Raw genomic sequence first — 20,598 nt, 5'->3', positions numbered from 1 at the left:
CTCATTGGTAAAGATCCTGATGCTGGGAAAGATTGAATGCAGGAGAAGGGGATGACAGAGGATGAGGTGGTTGGATGGCATCATGGACTCAATGGACATGAGTTTGAACAAACTCCAAGAGATAGTGAAGGACAGGGAAGCCTTGCATGCTGCAGTCCATGGGGTCACAAAGAGTCAGACACAACTTAGCAACTGAACAACAACAGACCATCTATTGGGGTGATGACTCCTTCATCTGATGGGAAGAACACTGATTCTTTTTTATCTATAGAAGACACCCAAGTTTGAAATGAATGAATGAAAAGGACAATTACCATTTTTGTGCCAGAATAAGAATTTATTAAGAGATTAACAAGGGATATTTATCACTTCTCCAAAGACCAAAAGAGTGACAAGGAAGATTTCTTCCAATTATGTTCAGTTTCATAGCTTCCCTACCAGCTCAATCATACTTAATGTAATTATTTAAAATCACAGATAAGTATATGTTAGAGCATAACACATTAGGCAAATATATCTTTGTGAGCATAGACATTACTTGATCCTGCTGTAGATTTCTTCGTGGGACTCAGAAGACAGAGCCATTCATGGACTTTGCAGCCTTTTGTGATAAAGGATCTAACTGGGAATTCAGTGGAAGCTGATGCTTGTTGAAGGCTGGTCCCAGAAGTAGAACTGAGATGTGACTTTGGAGCCCTTGACCTCTTGCTGGCACTGAGGCCTCTAGTGAACAAAGGTGTTGCAAGGTCCACACCGAGCACGTGAGACACAAGGATTGGAGATGCAGGGCCCGATGGGCCTTTCACAAGCGTTGGTGGTAGCACACGGGTTGCAGGGGAGCCTGGAGGCAGAACACCATTAGAGCATGTTACAGGAAAGTGAAATGAAGAGTTAGAAAGATATGAAACACATTTTGTATAAGAATATTGTATTGTTACTTCCTCTGAGTGCCTCCAGTCAAAAGCTTGAAATGCTAAGTTAATTTCCATCAGGAAGATCTTTCATCCTCATAGCAACCTCACGAGCCCCCAAGGAGAACATCACTAGCCTCCTACTCACTTGCAGTCCTCGCTGTCCAGCAGCCCCCGGTATGTGTTGATCTCACACTCCAGCCGGGCCCGCACATCCAGCAGCACCTGGTACTCCTGGTTCTGTCGCTCCAGGTCACTCCTGATCTCCGCCAGCTGTGACTCCACGTTGCCGATCAGGCCCTGCACCTGGGCCAGCTGGCAGCTGTAGCGAGCCTCCGTCTCCGTCAGGGTGTTCTCCAGGGAGTCTCTCTGTCACGGGGAAAGGGGAGGAAGGTCACAGAGCTGCTCCTTCAGGGGCTTCTCCTGAAGTCACAAGCTCCAAGAGCTCAGGAGAGGGTGGTCTGGAGGGCATCCCAGTGCCCCTGACTCCCCGACCTCACCTCCTCACCAGGAGTCTCATCAATACCCACCAGGTTGTGCTGGGCCTGCAGTTCCACCTCCAGGGCGTTGACCGTGCGTCTCAGCTCGATGATCTCTGCCTGGCAGGACTGCAGCTGCTCTGAGCTGGACACCACCTGCTTGTTCAGCTCCTCAGTCTGAAACACCAAAGTGCAGAAGACAGGATCAGACCCCACCTGAAGGGCCCCAAGGAGCTGAGGATCCTGAGAGACCACGTGCTGAGCTGCTCACCTGCCTGATGTACCATTCCTCCACGTCCCTGCGGTTGGTCTCCACCAAGGCCTCATACTGAGCCCTGGTCTCGTTGAGCACGCGGTTGAGGTCCACAGTGGGGGCGGCGTCCACCTCCACATTGAGGCGGTCTCCCAGCTGGCTCCGCAGGGTGTTGACTTCCTGGTGGAGGAAGGGGACAATTCAAAGTATTTCAGAAGATCCTGATGCTCTCTTCTGGGAGAGTACAATTCCACTGGTGATTATTAAGCTTTCAGAAGCTCCATTCCCTCTGATCCTCTCATTAACTGGATTCTATATTCAGTGAGTAACCTGTGTCTTCTACTCTACAGACTGCTTTCAAGTCCATGGCCTCTTTCCACCCTTGTACTCACTATACCACTCCTCACTTGGAGGTGCAGTGGTTTGGGCTGAGTTGACATGCACTAGACCATAATTTTAAAAACCCAAACACCCAGTCCAGTGTTCTTGCCAGTATACCATATAGCCTATGGTTTGAATCTTAGCCATGAGTAATAAAATGGATAGAGTCCAGCCAAAGAGGAAACAAAGAATGCATACTTCTTAATCTGCCATCCTGGGAGAGAATAGACCTAACTGGTCATTTCTTGATTTCACTAGTTGAACTTTTGATAAAGGAAATAGTTATCTGCTCATTTCAAGGCTAATCTCTTCACAGACTCAACACAGCTTAGTGCTTGGGCTTGAGTGGGTGTCAGACAGATATAAATTGGATCTCATGCCTACCACTTTCTAGACTAGAAGCTTCTAGAAACCTCAGGTGCTTCATCTGTAAGATGAGAACTATCTCTGGAGTTCTAAAGCACTTAGCACAGTGTTTGGCATACAACAAAACTCAATTAATATTAACTATCACCATTTACATTGTTCTGGAATTTAAAATTTGCACAGAATATCTGTCTTCTTTATCATGCAACTAATCAAGCAATGATGTGAGTGCTTTTCAGTGAATAACAAAAGGAGCTCTGAATGAGAAAAGAGAGTGGGGTTGTGTTTCCAGCTCAGCCCTCTCTGCAGGGTGATCTTGCTAGTGTCCCCAGTGACTAAATGAAGAATTGGGGTAAAAGATTTCTGTGGCCCCATGTGTTCCACCCTGGGAATGGAAGAGGCTGGGGGTGCTGCCTGGCTGTTGACCTTTCCTTATTACTGGGCTTGCAAACTTCCTTCACCCTCATTCTTGATGCCAGCAGAAAAATCTTTGCTTCCTATCAGATGATTCATTCTCTACAAATCCCTTTTTGTTTAGAAAACAGATTCTTCAGCTAGTTGAGCCTCTCCCGCACCCCACGGTGGTTGGAAACAGGCCTCAGCAAGTTTGGTCCTGTTGGGGAGCTTCACCTGCTCGTGGTTCTGCTTGAGGCAGATCAGCTCCTCCTTCAGGGACTCCACCTGGGCCTCCAGGTCAGACTTGCACAGGGTCAGTTCATCCAGGATCCTACGCAGGCCATTCAGGTCTGCCTCCACCAGCTGCCTCAAGGACACCTCTGTCTCGTACCTGTGATGCAGAGAATCAGGGTCAGGCCTGGCCTTGACTCTAGTTTGGTTTGATTTGTCAGACATCTGGGAGTTTGGGCTTGTGGTTTTTACAGCCATCTCGTTGACTCAAGTTTTCAACATGGAGCCAAAGCTCCTGGAGGAAAAGGCACTGATAAGAATTGATGCCTTTGAACTGTGGTGCTATAGAAGACTCTTGAGAGTCCCTTGGACTGCAAGGAGATCAAACCAGTCAATCCTAAAGGAAATCAACCTTGAATACTCATTGGAAGGACTGATGCTGAAGCTGAAGCTCCAGTATTTTGGTCACCTGATGTGAACAACCAATTCATTGGAAAAGTCCCTGATGTTAGGAAAGACTGAGGGCAGAAGGAGAAGAAGGCATCAGAGGATGAGAAAATTGGATAGCATCACCAACTCAGTGGACATGAGTTTGAGCAAGCTCTGGGAGTTAGTGATAGAAAAGGAAGCCTGGTATGCTGCAGTCCATGGGGTTGCAAAGAGTCAGTCATAACCGAGCAACTGAACTGACTCACTGGAAGGACTGATGCTGAAGCTGAAGCTCCAGTATTCTGGTCACCTGATGTGAACAGCTGATTCACTGGAAAAGTCCCCAGTGCTGGGAAAGATTGAGGGCAGAAGGAGACGAGGGCGTCAGAGGATGAGATGGCTGGATGGCATCACCAATGCAATGGACATGAACTTGGACAAACTCCAGGAGATGGTAAGGGACAGGGAGGCCTGGTGTGCTGCTTCCCCTGGGGTCACAGAGTTGGACATGACTGGGTGACTGCACAAAAACAAGTATTTTCTAATAAATGAAAAGACAGTGGATTTAATGGGATAAAAGCCCACAAACCATGAGATTTCCAAAAGTAATACACTTCCTCCAGTCTCCTAATTGGATTCTGTGCTTAGCAGAGCATCAGAGGACCATGACTTCTACACTGGATGGGATTCAAAGATGTCCTCTGAAAAGAAAAGCAGGCAAGGAGTCTGACTCTGGAGAAGAGTTGTCAGAGTTCTGGTTAGCAAAAGTTTGTCAATGTTTATTGGTATAGAAGACAGGCTAAGAGGAAGGAGAGCAAAGAGGCAAGACAACAGCCCCCTTGCCCACTCACTTGGTCCTGAAGTCATCTGAGGCCAGCTTGGCATTGTCAATCTGTACCACCAACCTGGCATTCTCAGACTTGCTGCACAGGATCTAGAAGACCCAAAACATTCTAGAATGAGCTTGGTTATCTTTAGCTAACAGCATCCCTACTAATTCACTTACATGGAAGAAACAGAATGAGAAATCACAGTGGATCTTATATAAGATTATTGCCCATGTGCAATAGTTGCTCAATATTAGAGAACTCAAACTTGAGGGGAGGAAGAATGCAGGCATATGCCAGAAAAGTATCAGTACATACAGAGTTTTTCCTTTTCTTTCCTAATAAGAAATACTGAGAAGCTGACAATAATAATAACTAACATTTCTCTTTAAAAACCTACTCTATCTCTGGCATGGTTGCAGGAGCTAAAGGTACAAAAATGAGTGAACACTAAATTTTGCCCTCAAGAAACTTCCAATTCAGTGGAGAAGATCAATATGTCAACTAGCAATTGGAGGGGGTTGAGTCAGAGACAGAGCTATGTGCACCCAGCCATCCTGGATAGCTGGGTCCTCCTAGGGAGTTTATACTTTTTCTTGTTCTAATCAACTATTCTATGCCTTCACTGGGCACTGTGCACCAGGAGACACCCAGAGGCTTCTAGGTCAAGATGATGGGGTCAGGATAATTAAGTACACAGAAGAGGACATCAACAAGAGGTCAGAGCAGCCAAAAGCCCAGATAAGGGAGAAAAAATTTGGCCCAGTCCTTACAAAAAGTCTCGCTTGCTCAGCTTCCTTCTTGGGCTCAGTCTTTTCTCTCACCTCAGGGTAATAATTCCAGAGTTGGCAAATACACGGAAGCATTCAGAGGCAGCTTTTAATTACAGTTTATTTATGCAAAGTGCTGCTACCTCCACAAAGACTAACACTATGCAAATACTTAGATCTAACAGTCCTGGTTCTAAAACGGACCCTCAGGAAACCAGAAAGAAAAAGCAAGATGGCAATCAAATAGCTTATATTGTTCCTTAACCATATCTCGGATTCTCTCCCTACAACTTCCTGCTAGAGGCAATGGAGTGCCCACCCCCTCACCTTCTGCTGGAGCTCCTCGATGGTCTGGAAGTAGGACTGGTAGTTGGGGCACACGAGGGGCTCCTGCTGCTGGCTCCGCTCCAGGATGCGGCTCTCCAGCTCCGCGTTCTCCCGCTCCAGCTGCCGCACCTTCTCCAGGTAGCTGGCCAGCCGGTCGTTCAGGAACTGCATGGTCTCCTTCTCATTGCCATTGAAGGAGCCCTCGCAGAACCAGTTGCAGCTGCCCACATTGGCAGGGATGTTGCAGGCCCCGGGCAGGGTGGTACCACAGCAGCTGGAGGGCACGCAGGGCCTGGAGGAGCAGCTGGAGCGGAAGCTCAGGTTGGGCAGGCAGAAGTTGTAAGACATGGTACTGGAAGGAGAGAGGTTCCCGACTGAACACAGAGTCCAAGTTCACCAAGTCACAGAGTTGTGGGTCCCCCTCCTCTTGGGAGCATTTATACCTGCTCTGCAGAGGGTGTGGATGTGGAAGACAACCCTTCTTTTCTTACTCACTTGGTTGTCAAAAGCCCTTCCCCTTGGTTTGCTATGTTTCCTCAGAAGAGTCCCTCAACTCATAAAAGACTTTACTTGGGCTTCTTGCTAAGTCAGAACTCCTCTTCCATGCTGGGCATCAGTGAAATAAGAGCTTCATGGTGTGGCTTCAAAGGGCTGGACTCATGAAAGCCCTGACCTTCATTACTGGGGTGTTGGTCCAGGGACACTATTGCTTCTTCTCTTTCTGGCTTGACAGCCCTGACTGTGGCAAGCCTCTGGTTCTTCTTGCTGAGTTGGAAAAACATAACTCTTGCCCATATATCATTCACTAAGTCAAATTCCAAATTCATGGTTTTAGAAAGAGGAATAGATCCCTTCTGTGCTGCGCTGCACTTAGTCACTCAGTTGTGTCCGACTTTGTGACCCCATGGACTGTAGCCCACCAGGCTCCCCTGGCCATGGGGATTCTCCAGGCAAGAATACTGGAATGGGATGCCATGCCCTCCTCCAGGGGATCTTCCCAACCTAGGGATTGAATCCAGGTCTCCTGCGTTGCAGGTGGATTCTTTACCATCTGAGCCACCAGGGAAGATCCTCTCGGACCATTAAAATAGTTCCTAGTGGTTTTGTTTCCTAATATGATAGGCATATCAGGAAACATATCCGTAATCATGTCAATCAATAAAATAGCAGAGGGTCACCAGGATCAAAGTTCATACAGGGCACTGCGAGAAACAGAAGACAGGACCAGGGCTGTGGTCAGAAGGAGCTCATACTTGTTGAACACCTGTACTAGCCCAAAGTGGTACTAGACACTCTTCACAATCATGCTATTATTCACATCTCACCATGACTCTTCAAGGTACCTGATAATATCCCCATTTTACAGATGGGAAAATGTAGACATACAGGACAGGGATTAATATGTTGTGAAGCCAGGATTCCAACACAGATCTCTGTTCTTTTCATCATACCATGCTGCTTAAATAAATGAACTACCTCTTTCCCTAAGTTATCTCTGCCTCTTCTCTGAGCTTTCATTTCACTTTGAGCATAACACTGCATGACTTATATGCTTATCTCTCCATGTATTTCAGTCCCCAAAAGCAGTTGTCATTCAGTTGTGAAGTTGTATCCAACTCTGCAATCCCATGGACTGCAGCATGCCAGGCTCTTCTATCCTCTACTATCTCCCAAATTTTGCTCAAATTCATGTCCACTGAGTTGGTGATGCTATTCAACCATCCCATCCTCTGCCGCCCCCTTCTCCTGTTGACTTCAATCTTTCCTGGCATCAGAGTCTTTTCCAATGAGTCAGTTCTCTGCATCAGGTGGCCAAAGTATTGGAGCTTCAACTTCAGCATCAGTCCTTCCAATGAATATTCAGGACTGATTTCCTTTAGGGTTGACTGGCTGATCAATCCTAAAGGAACTGGACACTTCTTGGCTCAATAGGGGATTTCCCTAATGGTCCAGTGGCTAAAAATCTGCCTGCCAATGAAAGAGACAAGTGTTCAATCCCTGATCTGGGAAGACCCTACATGCCACACAGCAATAAAGCCCATGCAACACAACTAATGAGCCTGTACTCTAGAGCCTGTGCTCTGAAAGAGAATCCACTGCAATGAGAAGCCTGAGCACCGCTACTAGAGATCACTGCATCTAAAGAAAGCCTGGGTGCAGAAACAAAGACCCAGGGCAGCCAATAAATAAGTAATTATTTTACATGTAGCTGAATGGATTTTAAAAAAAAATCCATATTGCTGTCTACAAGAGATTCACTTCAGATCTAAAGACACACACATGGGATGGGATGGGATGTGAAAAGATATTCTGCACAAATGGAAATAAAAAGAAAGCTGGGGTAGCAATACTTACATCAGACAAAGTGGACTTTAAAATGAAGATTGTAGCAAAAGACAAAGGACATTACATAACAGTAAAGAGATGGATCCAACAAGGTATAATACCTGCTCCCAACGTAGCAACACCTAAATACATAAAGCAAATATTAACAGATATAAAGAGAGAAATAGACAGCAATACAATAATAGTAGGACACTTCAGTACCCCACTTGTATAATAGATAGATTACCTAAACAAAATATTAGTAAGGAAATATTGGCATTGAATAATAGATCATATAGACTTGCTAGATCTATACAGGACATTCCACCCCAAAACATTAGATTCATATTCTTTTCACATCAACAAGGAGCATTTTCCAAAATAGATTACATGTTAGGCAACAAAACCAGTCTCAATAAATTAAAGAAAATGGAAATCACATCAAGCATCTTTTCTGACCATAATGACATGAGACTACAAATCAGTTACAAGAACAGGACTGAAAAAAAAAATAGGGTTTTCTATGTAGAGGATCATGTCATCTGCAAACAGCGAGAGTTTCACTTCTTCTTTTCCTATCTGGATTCCTTTTACTTCTTTTTTTGCTCTGATTGCTGTGGCCAAAACTTCCAACACTATGTTGAATAGTAGTGGTGAGAGTGGGCACCCTTGTCTTGTTCCTGATTTTAGGGGAAATGCTTTCAATTTTTCACCATTGAGGGTGATGCTTGCTGTGGGTTTGTCATATATAGCTTTTATTATGTTGAGGTATGTTCCTTCTAGTCCTGCTTTCTGGAAAGTTTTAATCATAAATGAGTGTTGAATTTTGTCAAAGGCTTTCTCTGCATCTATTGAGATAATCATATGGCTTTTATCTTTCAATTTGTTAATGTGGTGTATTACATTGATTGATTTGTGGATATTAAAGAATCCTTGCATTCCTGGAATAAAGCCCACTTGGTCATGGTGTATGATTTTTTTAATATGTTGTTGGATTCTCTTTGCTAGAATTTTGTTAAGGATTTTTGCATCTATATTCATCAGTGATATTGGCCTGTAGTTTTCTTTTTTTGTGGCATCTTTGTCTGGTTTTGGAATTAGGGTGATGGTGGCCTCATAGAATGAGTTTGGAAGTTTACCTTCTTCTGCAATTTTCTGGAAGAGTTTGAGTAAGATAGGTGTTAGCTCTTCTCTAAATTTTTGGTAGAATTCAGCTGTGAAGCTGTCTGGTCCTGGGCTTTTGTTTGCTGGAAGATTTCTGATTACAGTTTCGATTTCCTTGCTTGTGATGGCTCTGTTAAGATCTTCTATTTCTTCCTGGTTCAGTTTTGGAAAGTTATACTTTTCTAAGAATTTGTCCATTTCTTCCAAGTTGTCCATTTTATTGGCATAGAGCTGCTGGTAGTAGTCTCTTATGATCCTTTGTATTTCAGTGTTGTCTGTTGTGATCTCTCCATTTTCATTTCTAATTTTGTTAATTTGGTTCTTCTCCCTTTGTTTCTTAATGAGTCTTGCTAACGGTTTGTCAATTTTGTTTATTTTTTCAAAAAACCAGCTTTTAGCTTTGTTGATTTTTGCTATTGTCTCTTTAGTTTCTTTTGCATTTATTTCTGCCCTAATTTTTAAGATTTCTTTCCTTCTACTAACCCTGGGGTTCTTCATTTCTTCCTTCTCTAGCTGCTTTAGGTGTAGACTTAGGTTATTTATATGGCTTTTTTCTTGTTTCTTGATGTAAGCCTGTAATGCTATGATCCTTCCCCTTAGCACTGCTTTTACAGTGCCCCATAAGTTTTGGGTTGTTGTGTTTTCATTTTCACTCATTTCTATGCGTATTTTGATTTCTTTTTTGATTTCTTCTATGATTTGTTGGTTATTCAGAAGCGTGTTATTTAGCCTCCATATGTTTGAATTTTTAACAATTTTTTTTCCTGTAATTGAGATCTAATCTTACTGCACTGTGGTCAGAAAAGATTACTGGAATGATTTCAATTTTTTTGAATTTTCCAAGACCAGATTTATGGCCCAGGATGTGATCTATTCTGAAGAAGGTTCCGTGTGCACTTGAGAAAAAGGTGAAGTTGATTGTTTTGGGGTGAAATGTCCTATAGATATCAATTAGGTCTAGCTGGTCCATTGTGTCATTTAAGGTTTGTGTTTCCTTGTTAATTTTCTGTTTAGTTGATCTATCCATAGTTGTGAGTGGGGTATTAAAGTCTCCCACTATTATTGTGTTACTATTAGTTTCCTCTTTCATACTTGTTAGCATTTGCTGTACATATTGCAGTGCTCCTATGTTGGCATATATATTTATAATTGTTATATCTTCTTCTTGGATTGATCCTTTGATCATTATGTAGTGTCCTTTGTCTCTTTTCACATCCTTTATTTGAAAGTCTATTTTATCTGATATGAGTATTGTGACTCCTGCTTTCTTTTGGTCTCCGTTTGCATGAAATATTTTTTTCCAGCCCTTCACTTTTAGTCTGTATGTGTCTCTTGTTTTGAGGTGGGTCTCTTGTAGACAGCATATATAGGGGTCTTGTTTAGATATGTGGAGTCTAAACAACATGCTACTCAACAATCAATGTATTACTGAAGAAGTAAAAGAGTAAATCAAAAAGTACTCTATGACAAGTGAAAATGGAGACACAACAATCCAAAATTTATGGGACACAACAAACACAGTTCTAAGAGGGAAGTGTGTAACAATACAGATCTACCTCAGGAAATAGGAAAAGTCTCAAATAAACAACATAACTTTCTATGGAAAGGTACTAGAAAAAGAATAAAGTCCAGAGTTAGTAGAAGGAAGAAAATAATAAAGATCAGCGTGAAAATAAGTGGTATAGAAACTAAAAAAAGAAAAAAGACAATAGAAAAGATTAATGAAACAAAAAGCTGGTTTTTTTGAAAGATAAAAAAAAATCTATAAACCTTTAAGCAAACACATCAATGAAAAGGAGAAGGCCCCAAAAAAACAGAAATGAAAGAGAAGTTACAACCAACACCTCAGAAATATAAATTATCATGAGTTTACTAAAATTAAGCACCAACAAATTAAACGGCCAAGAAGAAATGGATAAATTTCTAGAAACATAAAACTTCTCAGATTGAAGAAATAGAAAATCTGAACAGACCAATTACAAATAACAAAGTTGAATCAGAAAAAAGAAAAAAAAAGCCCTCCCAACAAACAGAAGTCCAGGGCCAGATGGCTTCACAAGTCAGTCCTGCCAAAAGTTAAAGAAACTTGGTACCTGCTTCTCAAAATATTATGAAATTCTGAAGAGGAAGGAATGTTTCTCAATTCTTTCTACTAGGCCAGAATTACCCTGATACCAAAATCAGACAAAGGCACTACAAAAAATTAAGTTACAGATAAATATCCTTGATGATCACAGATGTAAAAATTCTTAACAAAATATTAGCAGACCAAATCTAACAGTATATTAAAAGGATCCACACCATTATTAAGTGGGATTTATCCCAGGGATGCAGAGATGGTTCAATATCTCCAGATCAATCAATATGTTATACCACATTAACTAAAAGAAGAATAAAAAGCATGTATCATCTCAATAGATGCAGGAATGGCTTTTGACAAATTTCAACATCTATTCATGATACAAACTCTCAACAAAGTGGGCAAAGAGGGGAACATACTTCTACATAATAAAGTCCATATATGATAAACCCACTGTTAATCTCATACTCAGTGGTGGAAAGCTGAAAACATTTCTTCTAAGATCAGAAATAAGACAAGGATGCCTTTTGTGCCAATTTTATTCAGCATATTATTGAAAGTCTTAGTCATAGCAATTAGATAAAACAAAAAGAAAAGAAATTCAAATGGGAAAAGAAGAAAGAAAACTTTCATAATTTGCATATGACTTTATACTATATATAGAAAACTGTACAGGCTTCCCAGGTGGTGCTCGTGATGCAGAACCTGCCTGCCAATATAGAAGACATAAGAAAGGGAGTTCAACCCCTAGGTCGGGAGGATTCCCCTGGAGGAAGAAATGGCAACCCACTCCAATATTCTTGCCTGGAGAATCCCATGGACAGAGGATCCTGGTGGGCTACAGTCCATGGGGTCGCAAAGAGTTGTACACAACTGAAGCGACTTAGCATACAGCACACAGAAAACCCTATAGATGCCACCAAAAAACAGAATAAATGAATACAGTAACATTGCAGAATACAAATTAACACATATAAATCTGTAGTGTTCCTACACATGAAAAATGATCAGAAAGAGAAACTAAGAAAACAACTCCATTTATAATTGTATCAAAAATAATAAAGTATCTAGGAATAAATCTATCAAAGAGGTGAAAGACCTGTACACTAAAAACTATAGGACTTTGATGAAAGAAATTGAAGATAACACAAATAAAGAGAAAGATATACAGTGTTCATGGACCAGAAGAATTAATTTTATAAAGATGTTCATAATACCCAAAGATATGCAGATTCAATGCAATCCCTATCAAAATACCAACAGCATTTTTCACAGAACTGGAACAAATAATCTTAACATTTGCATAGAGCTACAAAAGACCCTGAGAATCAAAGACATTTTGAGAAAGAAAAAGTCTAAAGTATCGTGCCTTTTGATTTCAAAATTTACTGCACAGTTACAAAAATTTTTTTTATTTTATTTTTTTCCATTTATTTTTATTAGTTGGAGGCTAATTACTTTACATCATTACAGTAGTTTTTGTTATACATTGAAATGAATTAGCCATGGATTTACATGTATTCCCCATCCCAGTCCCCCCTCCCACCTCCCTCTCCACCCGATCCCTCTGGGTCTTCCCAGTGCACCAGGCCCGAGCACTTGTCTCATGCACCCAACTTGGGCTGGTGATCTGTTTCACCCTAGATAATATACATGTTTCAATGCTGTTCTCTTGAAACATCCCACCCTCGCCTTCTCCCAGAGTCCACAAGTCTGTTCTATACATCTGAGTCTCTTTTTCTGTTTTGCACATAGGGTTATTATTACCATCTTTCTAAATTCCATATATATGTGTTAGTATACTGTAATGGTCTTTATCTTTCTGGCTTACTTCGCTCTGTATAATGGGCTCCAGTTTCATCCATCTCATTAGAACTGATTCAAATGAGTTCTTTTTAATGGCTGAGTAATAATCCATGGTGTATATGTACCACAGCTTCCTCATCCATTCGTCTGCTGATGGGCATCTTGGTTGCTTCCATGTCCTGGCTATTATAAACAGTGCTGCGATGAACATTGGGGTGCACACAGTTACAAAAATTAAAACAGTATGATACTCACACAAAAACAGAAATATAACTCAATGGAACAGAAGAGAAAGCCCAGAAATAAGCTCACACTTATATCATCAATTAATCTTTGACAAATGAGGCAAAAATACTCAGTGAGGAAAAGAAAGCCTCTTTAATACATGGTGCTGGAATAACTGGGGAGCTACATGCAAAATAATGAAACTGGAACATTTTATTACACCATACCCAAAAATAAACTCAAAATGTAATCAATACTTAAATGTAATATCTACACAGAAAAGGAAACCATAAACAAAATGAAAAGACAACCTATGGACAGGAAGAAAGTATTTGCAAATGATGTGACTGATGAGGGCTTAATTTCCAAAATATATAAACTGCTCATACAACCCAATATAAGAGAACAAACAACCCAATCAAAAAATGGGCAGAAGACCTAAATGCAAGTTTCTCCAAAGACCTACAGATGGCCAACAGGCATATGGAAAAATGCTTGACATTGCTAATTATTAGAGAAATGTAAATCAAAACTACAATGAAAGGGCTTCCCTGGTGCCTCAGTGGTAAAGAATCTGCCTGCCAGTGCAGGAGACATGGGTTCAATCCCTGATCTGGGACGATCCCACATGCCTTTCAGAAACTAAGCCGGTGAGCTACAATATAAAGCCTGCATGCCCTAAAACCTGTATTCTGAAACAAGAGAAGCCACCTCGATGAGAAGCCTGAATACCACATCTAGAGAGTAGCCCTCTCTCACTGCAACTAGAGAAACGCCCGTGCAGAAATGAAGACCCAGCAGAGCCAAAAATAAAATAAATTAATAAATTTTTTTAAAAACTACAATAAGATATCACCTCACCACTGTCAGGATGACTACCATCAGAAAGACAACAAATAGGTATCAGTGAGAATGTGGATAAAAGGAAATACTCATATGCTGTTGTTGGGAATGTAACCTGGTGTAGCCACTATTGAAAACAGAATAGCAATCACTCAAAATTTAAAATAGAACTACCAAAAGATCCAGAAATTCCACTTCTAGGTATTGACCCAAAGAAAACAAAAACACTAATTCAAAAAGATATATGCACCCCTATGTTCATTGCAGCATTGATTACATATATCCAAGATACAGAAGAAACCTAAATTTCCCATCAATAGATGAGTGGATAAGAAGATGTGAAAGATACTATTCAGCCATTAAAAAAAAAAAAAATTGAAAATGTGCCATTTGCAACAACTGGGTAGACCTGGAGGCTATCATGCTCAGTGTAATAAGTCAGACAGAATAAGACAAATACTTTACAATCCCACTTATAATTGGAGTCTAAAAAAACAAACAAATAAAAAAACAATGAACCAACAACAGAAACAGAGTCACAGATACAAAGAGCAAACTGGTGGTTGCTAGAGGAGAGGGGTTTTGGAGGTTGGGCAAAATATGTGAAGGTAATTAAGAGATACATATTTCCAGTTGTAAGCTGAATAAGTTACAGGATGTAATGTTGGAATAGAGTCAATATAATACTGTAGTGATTTTGTATGATGGTCACCAGAACTGTGGAGATCATTTTTGATTTTCAGATCACTATATTGTACACCTGAAACTAATACAATGTTGTGGGTAAACTAACTTCAATGAAAGAAAGAAGGAAGGGAGTGAGGGAAGGAAGAAGGGAAGGAGGAAGAAAAGAAGGGGAAAGGACAAAGGAAGGAAATGGGGAGCCATTGAAGGTTCTAAGGAGAGGAGTGAAGTTTATTTCTGATAAACATTGAATGCAATTTGAAAAGCATTGTATATTTTCATACAGGAAATCCTCAACAAGTCTTTGGAGTTACTGGACTAGAATTCATGAGATGAATTGGGGATGAAAAGGGCAGATATGAACCTAGTGCAGATGTGAAAGTTGGCGAAAGAGCCAAAGGAGAGCATATGAAGAAAAAGGCAACAAGGGGCTGAGGACCAAATTTGGGGGGATTTCCCAACCAGAGAGCAGGCTGGGAGAGCAGGCCCTGCTCACAGAAGGTCAGGGAGGACAGAGCTTCTACCTGAAGGTGAAGGTCAAAATTGTCAAGGGCAGCAAAGGGACCTCCTAGGATGAGACCATGGAGAGAGACTTGAATATGTCCCCAGGACACCTCTAAGTTCACACAGGGGCACCTACTGTATACGACACCCATGCTGCTAACACCCAACATGAGCTTTCATAAACTGACACTTAAGTGTCCAGAGTTGAGATGTTCATTATTTAGAAAAGTGCTGCCACAATCACTTTGTACACCAGATTATAAGGCTCTAGTCTTACCAATATAGAGTTTTGACAATAATTAGAATGTGTGTTAAGCAGTTTAAAGATGTCAAGCTTGTTTGGATTTGATGATTCATAACAGTGATTTGGGACTAATTACCCAGGAAGCATAAGCACTTGGAACTGCCCATGTGTATAACTTTACTTCTGTTTTGTCACAAAGCATAAATGAGACTTACTTGCTATCCTAAAGTGAGGCGATGAGGAAAGAATTCAGTTGTATGCCTATATATGTTGCCCAGGAAGAGAAGAGGCTCCTTATTGTCATCCAAGCTGGGGACAGAACAGAACTTGGAGAAGGATGCTCGCAGGAGAGTCCAAGCATCTCTGCTACAGCTGCTGATCAAAGACTACTTTGCACTTGGCTCTTCCCTTCCTCCCTTCCACTTCCTAAGGTAGATCCCAAAAGCCAAAATAGTTAAAAGAGGGGGAAACTTGGAGCAACTAATCTCAGGGACCTTAATGCTCGTCTCACCCAACCCTCTCATTTTACAAATGGGGAAACTGAGGTTCAGGATGGAGAAATGGCTTGTTTAGGGTAATATAATTAGAACTCAAGTATGCTGATCCTCACTCCATTTCCAGCCCAAATCACCATGCTGCAGAAATGTTGAATAATTTCACAACAATCTGATCTGCCATTACCTCAGAGCAGAAATCAAAGTCAGTGAGAAAAAATAAAAACAAACAAAATCTTGTTATCCATAGATAGATTCTGTTGAAGAAGAATGAAGGATGAGTGTGGAAGTAAGTAGAATTCAGCAATACTGAAGTTCCTTGTTGTCTCCCTGATTCCAACTGTTCTTTCTTTATCAATGACACTATTCTATCCTAACAGTTTGGAGCAATTCAGCTACAAGTACATCCTGTCACTTGGAAGTACTCGGAATCACACTGTTCAAATGATGGTGACCCTACTCAAGAGCTTTACACTTACCCAAAATAAATATTATCATAACAAACTTTAAAATGTGACTTTAACAATGATAATTGAGAGATATATAGAACCACATTACAATGATGACACTGGATGCTTTTAAATGGTAAGACTATGAGTGCTTTTCTTTTATTTCTCTATACTTTTGTCCTCTCCAAGTTTTTCTGAAAATCTATGTATTAATTACTTCATCACAAGAAAAAGAAATAAAATTTACATTAAAAACTCCAAAAGGAAATTCTTAGAAGTCCTCTAAAGAAATAAAATGTTTTTGAAGGACAAAATTAAAGATCCTAGTCCAAAACAATCAGTAAATCACACTTAAGCTTGTTATTCTGGAAATAAAGTCTCTGTCATGATTGGCATTCACACTTTTGTGATAACTGCTGACTTTGCCAATTCCAAAGGTGCATTATTAAAAAGTGATGAAGGGAAAACCAGCTTGCTATGGGATCAGACAACCTGTAGCTCATGAACAGACTGATGTGAGCCTCATCAAGAGAAGCCATGTCAAGATCTGAGCTTCATGTCAAGAGAATGTGAAGAGGCACCATCCTTAGGGAAATGTCCTGCCAACTACTGCCAGCCCACATCCAAGATCAGATATTAGTACCAAACCACTTTCTTAGAACAGATTCCCCCCCACCTACAGACGGTGATGGAAATTCTTTCATGGAAACAATGTCTAAGTCAGGTGAAGCCTAGAATCCTAGAATGTTCAAAATACCAACAGCCCAAGTGGGCATATCATTCAATTCATTGTTTTATAAATGGGAAAACATTCACCCAAAGAGGGAAATGACTTGCTCAAGCTTACACAGAGAAGCTGTTCAGTTCAGTTCAGTCACTCAGTCGTGTCCAACTCTTTGCGACCCCATGAATCACAGCTCACCAGGCCTCCCTGTCCATCACAAGCTCCCAGAGTTCAGTCAAACTCATGCCCATTGAGTCAGTGATGCCATCCAACCATCTCATCCTCTGTCATCCCCTTCTCCTCCTGCCCCCAATCCTTCCCAGCATCAGGGTCTTTTCCAATGAGTCAACTCTTCGCATGAGGTAGCCAAAGTATTGGAGTTTCAGCTTCAACATCAGTCCTTCCAGTGAACACCCAGGACTGATCTTCTTTAGGATGGACTGGTTGGATCTCCTTGCAAGGGACTCTCAAGAGTCTTCTCCAACACCATAGTTCAAAAGCATCAATTTTTCAGCGCTCAGCTTTCTTCACAGTCCAACTCTCACATCCACACATGACCACTGGAAAAACCATAGCCTTGACCAGACGGACCTTTGTTGGCAAAGTAATGTCTCTGCTTTTTAATATGCTATCTAGGTTGGCCATAACTTTCCTTCCAAGAAGTAAGCGTCTTTTAATTTCATGGCTGAAGTCACCATCTTCAGTGATTTTGGAGCCCAAAAAAATAAAGTCTGACACTGTTTCCACCGTCTCCCCATCTATTTCCCATGAGGTGATGGGACCAGATGCCATGATCTTAGTTTTCTGAATGTTAAGCTTTAAGCCAACTTTTCCACTCTCAAGAGGTTTTTTAGTTCCTCTTCACTTTCTGTGAAAGAGCCTAAATTGAAAAAGAGTAAATCAAATTAGAGAAATGAGAGAACAGGGTAAAGTCCTTTGGTCCTTATGAGGGAGTCAGAACTCAAACCAATGAAAAAAGCCACATCTCTCATAAAACTGCACCCTTAGTGAAAAGGTGACCTAGAAATTTTTTAAAGATGCTCATTACCACAGGAAGACTTTTTTTTTACATTAGTACTCATATTTTATTTTATTTTATTTTTATTTATTTTTATTAGTTGGAGGATTACTTTACAATTTTTAAAAAAAGAAAGAAAAAGAAAAAACTGGGCTATCTCTTCCTAGGCTCTACATTTAAACATGATGCTACATAAACGAAGTCAGTCACAAAATACCACATACTGTATGATTCCACTCATAACAATATCTAGAATAGGCAAATCCATAGAAACAATAATGATTGCCTAGGCCTGGGGGCAGGAAAAAATGGGGAAGGGCTACTAATGGGTGATAAAATGTTATAAAATATAAAAATTATTGAATTATATACTTTATATAGGTGAATTTTATAGTATAATAATTATATATACAGTGGACCCTTGAAAAACAGGGCTTTGAACTTCATGGATCCACTTATATGTGAATTTTATTCAACAGTAAATGCTGCAGTGGGCCTCCCTGGTGGCTCAGTGGTAAAGAATCCACCTACAGTACAGGAGACAGAGGTTTGATCCCTGGGTTGAGAAGATCCCCTGGAGGAGGAAATGGCAACCCACTCCAGTATTCTTGCCTGGGAAATCCCATAGACAGAGGAGCCTGGATGGCTATAATCCATGGGGTCACAAAGGGTCTGACATAACTGAAGAGACTGATCACATAATAACAAAAGTGACAAGATAAGGGTTAGAGTCACAGAACAGATCAAATGTGAATTCAAAATTAACCCTTCCCAGTTACACTTTCATGGGCCTTCACCCTTGTATCTGATCAGCTGCCAAAGGCTCCACCTCCTGATACTGTCACATTGGAGATTAGGATCTCAACATACAAGTTTGGGGCACAAAAACATTTGGCCCATAGTGCTAGTTTTATTGTTCTTCATAACACTTACCACTTGAAACAGTTATGCTTGTTGGATTCTTTTTTAAATTAATGTATTTATTTTAATTGGAGATTAATTACTTTACAATATAGTAGTGGTTTTTGCCATACATTGACATGAATCAGCCATGGGTGTACATGTATTCTCCATCCTGAACCTCTCTCCCACCTCCCTCCCCATCCCATCCCTCTGGGTCATCCCAGTGTGCCAGCCCTGAGCACCCTGTCTCATGTATTGAACCTGGATTGGTGATCTGTTTCACATATGATAATATACACGTTTCAATGCCATTCTCTCAAATCATCCCACCTTTGTCTTCTCCCACAGAGTCCAAAAAACTGTTCTTTACATCTGTGTCTCTTTTGCTGTCTCTCATATAAGGTCATCGTTACCATCTTCCTAAATTCCATATATATATGTTAGTATACTGTATTGGTGTGTTTTTTTTTTCTGACTTACCTCACTCTGTATAATAGGCTCCAGTTTCATCCACTTCATTAGAACTGATTCAAATGTATTCTTTTTAATGGCTGAGTAATATTCCATTGTGTATATGTACCATTGCTTTCTTATCCATTCATCTGCCGATGGACATCTAGGTTGCTTCCATGTCCTGGCTATTGTAAACAGTGATGCGATGAACATTGGGGTACATGTGTATGTTTCAATTCTGGTTTCCTTGGTGTGTATGCCCAGCAGTGGGATTGCTAGTTCATATGGCAATTCTATTTCCAGTTTTTTAAGGAATCTCCACACTGTTCTCCATAATGGCTGTACTAGTTTGCATTCCCACCAACAGTGTAAGAGGGTTCCCTTTTCTCCACATCCTCTCCAGCATTTATTATTTGTAGACTTTTGGATAGCAGCCATTCTGACCAGTGTGAGATGGTACCTCATTGTGGTTTTGATTTGCATTTCTCTGATAATGAGTGATGTTGAGCATCTTTTCATGTGTTTTTTAGCCATCAGTGTGTCTTCTTTGGAGAAATGTCTGTTTAGTTCTTTGGCCCATTTAAAATTTTTTTTGTTGTTGTTTATTTTTCTGGAATTAAGCTGCAGGAGCTGCTTGTATATTTTTGAAGTCAATTCTTGGTCAGTTGCTTCATTTGCTATTATTTTCTCCCATTCTGAAGGCTGTCTTTTCACCTTGCTTATAGTTCCCTTCATTGTGCAAAATCTTTTAAGTTTAATTAGGTCCCATTTGTTCATATTTGCTTTTATTTCCATTCCTCTAGGAGGTGGGTAATAGAGGTGCTGTGATTTATGTCAGAGAGTGTTTTGCCTATGTTTTCCTCTAAAAGTTTTGTAGTTTCTGGTCTTACATTTAGATCTTTAATCCATTTTGAGTTTATTTTTGTGTATGGTGTTAGAAAGTGTTCTAGTTTCATTCTTTTACAGGTGGTTGACCAGTTTTCCCAGCACCACTTGTTAAAGAGGTTGTCTTTTCTCCATTGTATATCCTTGCCTCCTTTGTCGAAGATAAGGTGACCATAGGTTCGTGGATTTATCTCTGGGCTTTCTATTCTGTTCCATTGATCTATATTTCTGTCTTTGTGCCAGTATCATACTGTCTTGATGACTGTGGCTTTGTAGTATAGTCTGAAGTCAGGCAGATTGATTCCTCCAGTTCCATTCTTCTTTCTCAGGATTACTTTGGCTATTCGAGGTTTTTTGTATTTCCATACAAATTGTGAAATTATTTGTTCTAGTTCTGTGAAAAATACCGTTGGTAGTTTGATAGGGA

The 20,598-nt window shown here is 40.6% G+C and overlaps 1 protein-coding gene across 1 annotated transcript; it reads right to left on the bottom strand.

Annotated features, from left to right (window-relative positions):
* Positions 1–310: 310 nt before the first annotated feature.
* KRT33A (keratin 33A) lies at positions 311–5,765 on the bottom strand. The gene is made up of 7 exons (XM_070478445.1): positions 5,371–5,765; positions 4,298–4,380; positions 3,021–3,177; positions 1,662–1,823; positions 1,442–1,567; positions 1,060–1,280; positions 311–841 (listed from the first exon to the last, which is right to left on the bottom strand). The coding sequence occupies exons 1-7, from the start codon at positions 5,716–5,718 to the stop codon at positions 724–726; spliced, it is 1,215 nt and encodes a 404-aa protein (XP_070334546.1). The 5' UTR covers positions 5,719–5,765; the 3' UTR covers positions 311–723.
* Positions 5,766–20,598: the final 14,833 nt, after the last annotated feature.

This window comes from Odocoileus virginianus, chromosome 17 (assembly GCF_023699985.2).
Source record: "Odocoileus virginianus isolate 20LAN1187 ecotype Illinois chromosome 17, Ovbor_1.2, whole genome shotgun sequence".
Lineage (NCBI taxonomy): Eukaryota > Metazoa > Chordata > Mammalia > Artiodactyla > Cervidae > Odocoileus > Odocoileus virginianus.
This window is presented reverse-complemented; position numbering and strand designations above follow the sequence as displayed.